This window comes from Phyllostomus discolor, chromosome 10 (genome assembly GCF_004126475.2).
Source record: "Phyllostomus discolor isolate MPI-MPIP mPhyDis1 chromosome 10, mPhyDis1.pri.v3, whole genome shotgun sequence".
NCBI lineage: Eukaryota > Metazoa > Chordata > Mammalia > Chiroptera > Phyllostomidae > Phyllostomus > Phyllostomus discolor.
The window spans coordinates 10,102,680-10,115,462 of NC_040912.2; the positions used below are offsets into that span (position 1 = coordinate 10,102,680).

The 12,783-nt window shown below is 46.7% G+C and overlaps 1 protein-coding gene across 2 annotated transcripts in view; it reads right to left on the reverse strand.

Annotated features, from left to right (window-relative positions):
• CHN2 (chimerin 2) overlaps positions 1-12,783 on the reverse strand; it is a 256,940-nt gene that overhangs the window by 99,162 nt on the left and 144,995 nt on the right. The window contains exon 3 of one of the 2 annotated variants that reach the window (XM_028525720.2): positions 12,201-12,256. In XM_028525720.2, coding sequence (XP_028381521.1) covers positions 12,201-12,256 — 56 coding nt within the window. Of the gene's footprint in view, positions 1-2,946; positions 2,968-12,200; positions 12,257-12,783 lie in introns of those variants that run through there. The other variant, XM_036010453.1, reaches the window with a different exon arrangement.

Here is a 12,783-nt window from a genome sequence, read left to right on the forward strand (position 1 = left end):
TTAAAAGCTTAATGGTTTGGCGGTTAAGTGGTACTCCATGCTTTGAAAAAGGCAAAAAAACAGCCATCATTCTCATTCTCCTCCCCAGTTTTTTTCCTTCCTTTTTTTTAGAAATGTAAGAGTATTCAAATGGAAGTGTTCAATGTAAGTATTCAAATATCTGAACTCAAACTGATGAATAAAATTAATCTACAGCCCTGGCTGGTGTGGCTCAGTGGATTGAGTGCCGGCCTGTGAACCAAAGGGTCACCAGTTCAATTCCCAGTCAGGGCTCATGCCTGGGTTGCAGGCCAGGCCCCCAGCAGGGGGCGGGGGCAGTGCACTAGAGGCAACCACACATTGGTGCTTCTCTCACTGTTTTCCCCTCCCTCCCCCTCTCTAAAAATAAATAAAATCTTAAAAACAAATTAACCTATAGTATTAAAAGAAAAAGAAAGGGGAATAGGACTTGGTGGGGGGGGGGTGATAGAAATTAAAGATTTTCTAGAGAAATGTTCTCAATTGTTTTTGCATTATGGCCTCCTATGGCCTCCTTTTACATACTTTTCCCCCCTCCCTAATCATCTCTCCCCAGTAAAATTTTAACACTATAGACTATATACCTGTTTATGTTCTATATGTATACCTGTGCTTTATACATTAAATAAGTATGATGTTTTTTGCCTGCCCCTCAAAAATGGATTTCCCTGCCTCGTGGGTAATATTGCTCCCAACGAGGACTCAGTGTATGGAGAGAGCTTCATGGTTTTTAGAATGCTTTAACATTCATTCTTCCACCGGGAAGATAGAATATATCTCTTGGCCTCCTCCTTGCAGCTGAGAAAGCTGCAATTCAGTGTGGTAAATGCATTTGCTCACAGTCCTAGGCAGTGCTAGCCACAGATTTAGGGTTGAGACCCAGTGTCTGATGCTGTAAGACCCAGCATCCTCTCCTCTGTTCTTTGAAAATATTGTCTAATTTAGCAATTCTGTAACAGGCACTCCTCTGAAAATAATCCCCAACATGGTAATAAATAAGAGTAAAAGCGCCTTATTAATGTTTGTCTTTGCTCCCGAATTCTTTTCTGACAAATCATTCCTTGTTAGAAATTCCTGAGCTAGGCGTAGGATGCTTCTAGCAGCACGGTCCCCGGGACACCCTCCGGCCGCCTGGGGCTGTGTGTCCAGGGGACAGTTTTCATTCCCTGGGCCTGAATGCAGGCTGCTATGGCTCTGCTTACGCAGAATATCAATCTTTGCTTTTTCTTCCTTTTGGTTATGAAAATTTTCATACAGCAGAAAGAATTAAAGACTTTTACAGCAAACACCTGTATCTGTACTGCCTAGATTCTGTAACATCTACTATGCTTGCTTTACGGAATATCCATTCATCCCTCTAGCCACCCACTAATCAACTTTTTGTTTCGGATGTATTTCCCAGTCGGTATCAGACATGGCACTCTTTCCCCCAAATGCTTCAGCATACACATCATCAATCTGAATTCAATACCATATGGACTTTTAACAGGAGAGTGACACCAGCTTTGTTCTTCCTTTCAGAATAACAAAAGGGAGTGAGTTCAGTTCACATGTTCCGATGTGCTCCCAAATAGGCAGATTCCACCCACCTCTTTCATTTCCTGCTTGTGGAGGGCTGTGCCACCTTTCCTAACACGCCACTCTTTCTGGACAGGGAGGAAGCGACGGTGACAAAGCAGCTGAAAGAGCACCTGCTTGTCGTACCTGCCTTGGCCTCTTTCATCGATTCACACGTGAAACATGAAGGCCGGAGCACCTCTTAAAACACCTTGGGATCATATTCAACCTAAACTAAAGGACTAAAATTCCCTTTTTTCCCCATAACATTTATCTAGTGCTTTGGAAAAGATAAAAATTAAAGACCAATGCTTCCAATAGACAAATGCCAGGCACTCTTCTGAGCTTTGCACGTATCACCTCACTCTTCAAAGTTACGTTAGGGCAAGACTAGGGGTCAGCGAACTCTCTGGCAAGGGCTAGAGAGTAACTACAGGGTGGGGCCAAACTAGATTGACAGTTGTTCATCTGGAACACAGCACAATGGTTAACAAATGGCAATACAAAAATAAACTCTGTTATGCCCACTCAGCACTGTACACCTACTTTTGCCTCACCCTGTACCTTAGACTTTGAGGACCTGTCCCAAGTCCTCTGCTTGCTGCCAGTGGGGGCATGAAGCAGCCACAGACGACACGTAAAGGAATGAGCAATGCTGCATTCTAATACCGTTTTACTCACACAAATAGCCGGCAGGCTACCGTGTGCCAAAGCCTGCTAGACGAACGAGCGTCAGAGTCCATCGCAAACATCAGTTTCAGGATGTCTCATAGCTCACTCAGAGCTGAGCGCTCGCCAATGCCTCAAATGTCTTTTCATTTAATGGCGGGTCAGGTCATCTCTTTGTGCCTGTGCCCTCCCATCTCTTACTGCACCGGGAGAAGAGAATCATTAATTTTTCATCTACGGCGGGACGATGCCAGCTTAAAAATCAAAATGAACTAAGGCAGAAAGTGGCTGAATTATTTTGTTACACGACCGAGAATACCGAAACACCAGAGGATCTGACCCCCAACCGTACATGGGAAATTATTGGCCCGGCATGATTCAGCATGGTCTTCGAGAAGTCATGGAACCCCGAGAACCCCATGGAGTGAAGGGACAACCAGCAAAGTGTAATTACAGACTTGGTAGATAGACCAGGGAGATACACGGAGAGTTCATCAAAAAATCGATGTGTAATTACCTAGGAGGACACCGCATGCTGGATGGCAACCAATATGCCTTTGTCGGGCTGTGCCAAGGCTATTTAATTTCCTTCTACAATAGATGGAGAGATGACATTGACCATGTAAATAAGAAGGGAGAAAGAGATACCATCGCCCAAGCAAAGCCTGCTATTTTGTCCAACGAGACAGGGAGATACAGTACATTAGAGCTAATGTCAAGAGAGATGAGGGTTTGTGAAAGGATAGAGCCAAAGGCGATTGGTTGCCAACGGCTCAGTCGGAGTCAGCCCGGAGACAACGAGGGGCGTGGCGGACTGAGGCAAGGGGGCGGGACCAGCAGAACACCTGGCCTGGCCTGACTGTTATTAGCAAACTGGTCCCCTACCCCCCCCCCCACCCCGAACTGAGAAAGGCTCAGTAAGTACACAGATGACCCACGGAATGAAGGGATGAACACTTGGGGAACAGATACATAACTTAAAATATTCCTGACATGATGACAATAGATTTGTAATTTTTTATTTATACACAGGTCCATTATAAGCAAACATACACATAGCAAGGGTCTGTGACCAGTCACAAGGTAAGGAGAACCTCTTTAAAAAGCTGCAGCTCATCACAGTATCTACTGAATACGAACGGACATGAGTATGAATCATTTTATAACTGAATTGGAATATTTTTGTTAGTTAGTAATGCAAACACAACACTAAGAAGTATAACAAACTGGAAGGTGGGCGTAGGAAACCAGGATAAATTAAGCACTGACCGTACTTGTCCAGGGATTCATAGTTGGCCTCTGCCACGTACGAGGGTGTGGGAAAGCTAGATACAGCAAAGAAGGAAAGCAAAGGAAAGACTGATACAGGGTCGAAAATAACACCGGGGAGGAAGTGCCTCTAGAAGAATGTCCCATGCGGCTGTGGGATGACTTGGCATCCCACCCTGCGAAGTCCGTGAAAAGTCTAGCACGGCGCAGGGCAAACAGCAAGTTTCATTGGCAGACAAAGCGTCTTGACTCTTCTACCCTGGGGCGCAGGGAGGGAGTTGGAAACAGGAAGCAGACAGAGCGAGAGCAATGGCCCCAGCAGTGGTCCTCATGCTTGGGCAAGGGGCAGGACCACGGCAGGTGGCTGGGCCCAACTCTGAGTCTGTGATTCAGCGGGTCGGGGGTGGGCCAGAGAATCTGCACATCTGACACGTTCCCAGGTGGTGCTGCAGCTGCTGGTCCTGGAAGCACCCTTCTGAGAATCACTGGGGGAGGAGCCCAGCCCTGGCCTTGCTCTGGGTTTGACTGTGGCTGTACCTGTCCTGTGCTGTTTGTCTCGTTTTCTCTCATGAAACAAGAGGCACAACAAGAGCCCCATGGGACTATTGTGAAGAACACATGTATAAACCTCTTAACCTGGTGCTCGGCGCACGTAAGGGGTCCCTGTGTGGCAGCTCTCATTGCAATGAAAAGGCTGATGACAGGTAAATAATTAGGCAGTATCACTCAGGGTAGTCATATGAAAACTGGACTGGACTGAGATTGCCCCATTGACATTTTTCTGATGGAAAGTCAAGGTTACAGCTCTGTTCTCAATGTCTCCCTGCATGGTCAGTCAGGTCCCATTACCCTAGGAGACACGGCTTGCCCGGAGCAAAGTGCAACCTGCTTTTTATCAGCATTATTTCTCAGTTAACGTTTAACCAGGGGAGGAAAATGTGAAGCGCATCTTTAAAACCTCCCTGGGGAGCCCAGCACCTTGCTCTTTTCCTGGATAGTTCCAGTCACACCTGAGATTTTATTGAACCTGACCTCTGAGTCGCAGAGCAGGTACTCTAGGTAGCTCAAATAGCAGTCACCGCGGGAGTGTGGTATTTGCTTCCAGTCTGGAGGTGGCCCTTCCAAAGCCAACACCTCCTCATCACCACCGTGTCCAACTCTGGACCAGCACCCATTCCCACCCCATCCGTGAGGGATGGCACCTTGGGGGATGGCAGGCAGAGGCCAGGTAAGGATGACGGAGCATGTGTTGTAATCCGCCAGCTGTTGGTGGTAGTGGTGGTTGTCTTTCACTAAAACAACTAACCGCACAATGCAGTAGTTTATCTCTAGCAATTATATAAGGAAATACAGATTTTCAAGTTAGATTTTAAGAAATAAAAATCAGCCCTGGCTGGCGTAGCTCAGTGGATTGAGCACAGGCTGCGAACCAAAGCATCACAGGTTCGATTCCCAGTCAGGGCACATGGCTGAGTTGCAGGTCATGGCCCCCAGCAACCACACATTGATGTTTCTCTCTCTGTCTCCCTCCCTCCCCTCTCTAAAAATAAATAAATAAAATCTTAAAAAAAAAGAAATAAAAATCACCCAGAGAGATGGAAAAAAAGTGCCTTGAGAAACTTTACTTATGACCCACTGCTGTTTAATGTCCCCTTCATTTCCCTTATTCTGTTTTAGGAAGAAAACTCCCACGTTTGTGCTTTGGTGACCCTGCCCAGTCCAGGCTACCTGTCCCTTGATTCGGGGCCTCTGAGCCTCTGAATTCTGAAGCAGCTGGTCCCCAAGAGCCCTCACCCACAGCTCCTGATGTCACCTTGGAAATGACTCGGCATTTTCTGGGTGCAAACAGGCTAAGTCCACATTACACTAGAAGTTGTTCAAAGTATCCCCAAAAGAGGGCATTCTCCTTTGGAGGGTCATGTATTTTGGTAGGTCACGGCACTGGTCAACAGAAAGTAAAAATATAAAAACACGAAACTTTCCTTCAGAGAAAGAAAGGCTCAGATGTCTACACTTGCTTTTCTCACGTGGGTTTTACTAGGTTTCCCCCTTTAGCACAGGAGGCTACAACCAAAGGCAGTCCAGCTCAGGACAGAGCGAAAAGCTGACTGCGTCAGGGAGCGACAGGAAAGCCTGGGAGAAGTAATGATGGGAAAGTCTTTTAGTCTAGGCCGTGTCAGTACTGCAGCGGGGGGATAGGCTACTGGGGAAGGTCTATGAGGAAGATGAGTATTCCTTACCAGGGAAGAGATAGCCGTCTGGTTACTACACATGAAAGCGAATTAAAAGGCAATGGGATTGAGTGTTGTCTGTGGCTTGTAGAGTGGGGGTCATTACTTCGGAGGCGCAGCATGTCTTGATACCTGGAATCAGTGGTTTTCATGTTCCCCCAAATGCACATTTATTTAAAAACATTTATTTCCAATGGATAAAGAAGAAAAGGGGGAGGATTACAGAACAGTAGAAATCCCCTCTGAGTTTACTTTATTTTATTTTTTAATTGAATTTATAGGGGTGACATTGGTTAAGAAAATTATGTTAAGTTTCAGGTATACAATTTTTTAACACATCATCTGTATGTTGCATTGTATGCTCACCACCCAAAGTCAAGAGTTTACTTTAAATCTGTGATTCCGTATGCACTGAGTTAATTGAGAATGATATAGTCAATCATTATGGCTTGTTAAGATCTTCAAGACATGCCTAAAGTCTACATGACTACAAGACTGTGAAGTCTGGGCATAATGAATCAACATTTTTAAAGAATAATGAGCCCTGGCTGGCGTAGCTCAGTGCATTGAGCACGGGCTACGAACCAAAGTGTCACAGGTTCGATTCCCAGTCAGGGTACATGCCTGGGTTGCAGGCCATGACCCCCAGCAACCGCACATTGATGTTTCTCTCTCTCTCTCTATCTCCCTCTCTTCCCTCTCTAAAAATAAATAAATAAATCTTTTTTTAAAAAAGGATAATGATAAAATGACATGCTTTGTTAGGCTTAAAAGACGTTTTTACAAGTGAAGGTAGAAGAGAGTGAATTAGGTAGATATTCAGGAAAACCAAAGACTAAGGAGAATTCACAGGAAGAGAGGGCATTTAAAGTATTTAAAAAATGAATACAATTCACTAGGAGGTAAAATAAGATATCCCCGTGGTTTAAGATAGGCCGCTCTCCTGCGTGCTTGGCTGCACCTCTGACAAGCAGGAGAGAAAGCTGGTTCTTCTCACGGCTGCCAGAAACCCCAGTCCTACAGTCCACTTCCACACTAAAGACAAAAACCAACACAAAAAGCTTTTCCAAAGTAGCTTATTCTGTGGTGGGGAAGTAAAGCAGCATAAAATGGAGAATGATTTAAAATAATCATAGGTAATTGATTTCCCTTTTTTGAAATTGCTTTTTATAATCCCGTGTTTACTACAGCAACATCAAATAAGAAAGGCCAAAGACAGCAAAATCATTTATAGTCACAAAAGCATTTCTAATTATTGTGTACGCTTTAGGTAGCTTCAGTACAACTTGACCTTGCATTAGCCACGCTAGTGAATCTTGACATTCGGCTTCTCCAAAAGGCCAAACAGAAATTTAGACTATTCCAGGAAACAGTATTAGTCAGAGTTTAACTAAGAAGCTTTACTGCCAAAAGCCCAGCTCACTAGCCTAATAACAGCGTTGAGTAAATCTGATATGCTATTAGTAATGGTTTGAGAATTCTGAATGCCTTATGTTAGCAGTTTCTATCCTTGCCCCCCCATCATTTTGCCATGTATACACTGATTGCCCACGGCCCCTTGGCACGGCGCTCAGTGCTAGGGAAGGCAGCACTTATTATTAGGACTGACGGAGTCTCTGGAGTTTGGATTCTCCTAAGGGGAGATGCACAAGCAACAAGTAAACAGTTAAATAGCACAAGGAAGTATATTAGAGAGCGTATTAAGTCCTATAAGCGAAATACACAGGGTGATAGGACAGCAGAGATCTGTAGGTGCTGGTTTTTACGGGGCTCAGGAAAGGTTTCTGTTTTTAGGTGACATTTGATCTGGAACCTGGACGTGGAGAAAAGCTCGGCAATCCAGGCCAAGAGCAATGCAAAGGCCCTGAGGCAGCAGCTGCAATATGGCAACTGCAATGGCAACTGCAATATGTTTGAGGAATAAGAGCAAAAGCTGGTGGGGCTGAGAGCTGGCACACTGGGAAGAACGGTCTAGACAAGGCGGTGACAAACGGAGGCAGGAGCCAACCGTGGCTCACGGGCATAGCTGGGGGTCTTGCTTGTACTTAAAGAGCACCCTGGCTGGTGTAGCTCAGTGGATTGATCGCAGGCCTGCAAACCAAAGGGTCACCGGTTCGATTCCCAGTCAAGGCATATGCCTGGGTTGCAAGTCAGATCCTCAGTAGGGAGCGTGCGAGAGGCAACTACACAGTGATGTTTCTCCCCCTTTCTTTCTCCTTCCCTTCCTCTCTCTCTAAAAATAAATAAATAAAGTCTTTTAAAAAAATAAGGAGCAATGGCACCTGCTTTTTAAATAAACTGTTGGATTTGTATGTAACAGTGATGATTTGGGCTCCTGTGTGGTGAATGGAGTGTGAGTATGAGTGTGAATGTGAGTGTGTATATGTGTGACTATGGGCTGCAGGGTAAGTACCAAGAGTGGAAGCAGAGAGATAAGGCAAGAGGCTGCTGACCTGCAACAAACCAGGCAAGAAATGCTCACGGCCCAACCCACAAGTCAGTCATGGAGATGGAGGAGAGGGGGCAAATGCCAGATATCTTGGGGGTGGATTTGATGACTGCTAAGAGAAAAGGGGGTGGGGGAGGAAGACAGGCATCTGGGTTGCCGACGTTAGGAGCCATTTACCGGAGCGGGGTCCTGTTCTATTTTGAACGTTACGCTAGAGGTGGCCCATGGGACACCTGCGTGACAAGGTCAAGTAGATAGAGTGAGGTGCTCGGAGCCCAGGGGAGAGGTCTTAGCTAGAGATACAAATTTGGGCATCAGTGTTCTGCACAGTTCCTGGCAGACCACCCAGACACACACGTGGTAATTAATGAATGCTTATGGAATGACTGATTGATCACTGACGGAAGGGCGAGTGAGAATTTTGCATACTGGAAGACGTGTTGAAGCTCTTGGCAAGGAGCGCTCAGGAAATGCCAGTGGAGTGCCAGGTGCTGCGGCTGCTCGATTAATTTACAGCGATGAATCTCAAGAAAGCAATGAACTGTTATTTCAGGGCCTGGCCCTACCTGGCTGAACCGGCCCTGGAGCCGCTGTTCAGCTGCATGCACCTTCTGTTCCCCATCCTCAGAACCGTTTCCCCTGGTGGTTTAGCTCCCCACCCAGGCATCTTGCTTTGTCCTTGATCACTACCCTTTTCTGCGCTCCCATTCAGAAAAATGCTGCCGTTGCTCTGACTCGGTCCCTGATGACTGTCTCAGAACCTGTTCACAGGTTCTGAGCCCGCTGTGAACCGTGAACACTGAGCACCTGTTAGGGGCCAGGTGTGTTAGGTGCCGGGTGCCATTTCCCCCACTTGATGCATACGTCCCGCTTCTAGCACCCTGCCAAGTACACGTCTACCCTCGGGGTGGACCTTGATTCCTCTGAGACAGTAAGTGCTTGGCTCCGAGTCAGGGACTCAGAAAGGGCTAGAGCAAGGATTCAGAACAAGCCCTGCGGACTTCGTGCAGCCGGCTCCCTGCCTGGGTGTGCGGAGCTCGTTGGATTTTGCCTGTGGAATCGGTCTATACCCGTGATGCACCCAGTTCCCCAGCGAACACCAGTAGGTGGTTGGCAGCTGTTGGCCACCCCCCCCCCCCCCCCCGCATTCGAGTCAGGTTGGCCGTTGTCTGTACCCTGGAGTGACAGTGTTGCACATCTCTGTGACTGCAGACTCACTCGGGGCCCTCGTGTGGGGATGTGTCATGCCCAGTGGGAGGATCCTGACCAGAGAGAGGCCCACAGCTGGGAGGTTATCAGCCATCAGAGAAGCAAAAGAGACTGGGTGCGTTGGAATAACACGGCTGGCTGGGCAGGCTTGCCAGGGGCGGGGGTGGAGCCAAGGACAGGACCGTGTCCTGTAAAGGAAAATGTGGACTCTGAATAGCCAGCTAAGGGGTGAGAAGGCAAAGATGCAGAAAATCCTAGCTCATTGATGGAAAGGAATAGCCTTTATGTAAATGTGTTACTAAAGCTTCCATCTCTCTAGCCACACACTCAGGCCGAAAGGCTTTCCGTCTTTGTTAGGCACGTCTGCTGAGCGGGCGGGCGTGTGGCAAGGCAGAGGTATTTGCTCAGACATCGTCTGCAGCGGGATCAATGGCTTCCCCCACATCCAAGAGGAGGTCGCGCCTTTCCTTGAGGAGGCCACGTCCTGAGAGGCCGCGCAATCTGCGCAGGAATTATTTGCAGTTAATGTCACACAAAAGGACAAAGGGAGCTGAAGCCACTCCTGCTGGCACTCATCTAAGCAGCACCTGCTTGTCCAGAACACTCGGCCCTTTGTCACTTGACACCTGCCTGGCTGGAAGGGCCCCACGCTGCCCGCTAAGGAAACGGAGCTGACGAGCTGACGGATATCCACTTCGGGCTCGATGTCGTGACGGAAACGGGATGTGGAATTTCTAGAGGCGAGCTACCTGTGAATCTGGCAACGACCGGGCATAGCTTGCTACTGAGTCACACTGCTAAAGGTCAAAAGGCTGGAAGCTTGGTTTACAGGCAGACAAGAGGGTAAAAAAGCTGCACACACACCAGGCCCTTCCACCAGAGCCCGTGGCAGTGGCTGCACACGCAGCTTGGCTTTGCTACGGCATCGGTGGTGTCGGCTCCCCACGCAAGTGTGTATCATTAAAGAGAGACGAGGTGGACCTGCAGCTCGCTGGCTGTGCCGAGTTTCCACTGAACCTTAGGAGGAGCTTCCATGGAGCCAATCTGAGTCACCCATCTCTACTGTAACATGACACCTGCTTACAGGACTACTGACGTGGTTTCCAGGATTCGGGGAAACAAAGATGCGTGTGTCTCTCTCTCTCTCTCCTTCCCCCCCCCCCCCACACACACACAGACACACACACACTCATACTCACAGAGGTAAACTCTTACATATGTCTTTGCTACATCCATCAGGATTTTGTTCTCTTTTAATAAGACACTCAAAATACCAACCGCCAAATCCTCTGCTGCATTCCTAGCACCTAGATCAAAGTCAGAACGGAGCAGGCTGCCCGTATATATTTGTTGAATAAATGAACACACGAATATTTACTATTCCCTTGCGTTTCTGGTGCCTAACCTTGCCCGGCGACTTTTTATTTATACTCCCAGGAAGGGACCTTAGCTGCACAATAAATTTGCAAACACTTTTTTTCATGGAGACATTTAAATTCTTCGAGTTCCTTACACATGGCTGTGTTATTTCTGATGGAGAAATACTAAGTACCAAGTAGGAATGAAGGAATTTGTAACAACTTGCTTTTTAATTCTTACCCCAGTCTATTTAAAGCATCTCAATAAGGTTTCTGTATTTATGCTCTTCTTTTCTTGTTTGGATATTATAGAATGACAAAGGGACACCAGTCAGCAGGGTTAAGTGACGGGACAAGATCAGACGACAAATAAAAATGTCACTTCATCCCGGAGATTTGCTTAAGGATCAGACATTTTCTCCTCTCCAGCTATAGCCCTGGGATGAGGATGTTTACTCTGCATTAAAATTCAGATGACTTGATGAGCTTTAATGCCCTCCGACAGAAGTAAAATTGTATGTGGACACATTGATTAACTAGCGAGAGTTGGCTCTGGGTGTGGGCACCCAGGTCTGAGGCAGGTTCACTACCGGATCCGGCCAGTCCGCCCCAAAGCACCGACGTTCAAGAGTGAATCTCGTGAGCATCGGAATTGGAGCCCCCAACCCCCACCCAGCATAAGACATGTGACCCTTTTGAAGGTATCTGCTACTCTCCATTTAATCAAAGTCATAATAACAAAAATAAGCAAGGGCCCTGGGACCTCTGTTGGAAGGATATTTATTTGGCTATTAAAGAAACAGGTCCATATAAAAGTAGAAAATCAAGCCCGAGTGTCGCCTTTCAAACCCCAGGGGCATCCCAGATGACAGGACAGTGATTGTGTTAGGAGCTCCCGGGAGAGCTCTGGGGGCTGGTCAGCTGTTCTGTGCGTCGACATATTGCTCGAGCTCATCTCCAAGAATAAAATACAGTCACTCTTCTTGTAGGGATTTCTTTTTTAAATGTCAAGTCAGTATAACAAAGTGCAAAGGTTTGCCACATGTGGGTGTTAAAAGTACCCAGAGATTTATTATTGTCTTTTCTCTGTTGGACGCATTCCATGAAAAAAAAAAAAAGATAAAAGATAAAAGAATCAAAATAGCAGAAACAAGGAAAACAACCAACATACATGTTTTTTTTTTGGGGGGGGGTGGTGGTTTATAATGGATGTATACTCTCTCCCTGCAATGGTTACAAACGTGAGACGTTTGATTCTAAGCTCATATTTTTTAAATAACACCTGTCTTCAAAATATAGATTAAGATGTTAAATTTGGTGACACTGTGACGAGCGTTAATAGAAATCCACTCCCAGCAAACCCGACAGCCCTCCGATACCAGCCTGGCGTGGACACTCATCATAGTTAACAAGGTGTACTGGAAACAGCTGAGTACTGACCTCCCCAGAACAAACGATCCTCTTGGGACGCGGGGCCTCTTGCTGTAACTGATACACTGCCAGAAACAACAACAGAAAAAGTTAATTATAATTAGGAAACGGCAACACGTGCCAACACGCCTCCCAGCCGTTCCCTCTCTGTACATCCCCCAAATGGCAAATATTTCAAACAAACAAACAAACAAACAAACAAAACAAAGAGGAGACAAGCCCATTTTTAGACTGAATCCAGTCAGATCATTTATATGGAAATTAGTCGCTGTGGATGGAAACTGGCAACATTGATTTTTTTTTTTGTATTCTTATAAGGCCAATTGAGCTTCCTAATTGTTCCCGGCATTGTTCATTTTATGGCTTTCTTGGAAGACGAGATAACGGCTAAAATTCTCCTGTGTTAAAAAGGAAATTCTACTCTGGAGCATCTCAGTGGAAGGGATCCTGGAAGAGGCTTCCTGAGTTAAACGCTGACAGCTCCTGACGCTGCAGGGAGACGCGGGCATTGGGAAGGAGTGTCCTTCTCTGAAATGCTCCAGTTGCGCACAAAGACCCAACCGGCTCGGCTCTGTGAGTGAATGGCACCTCT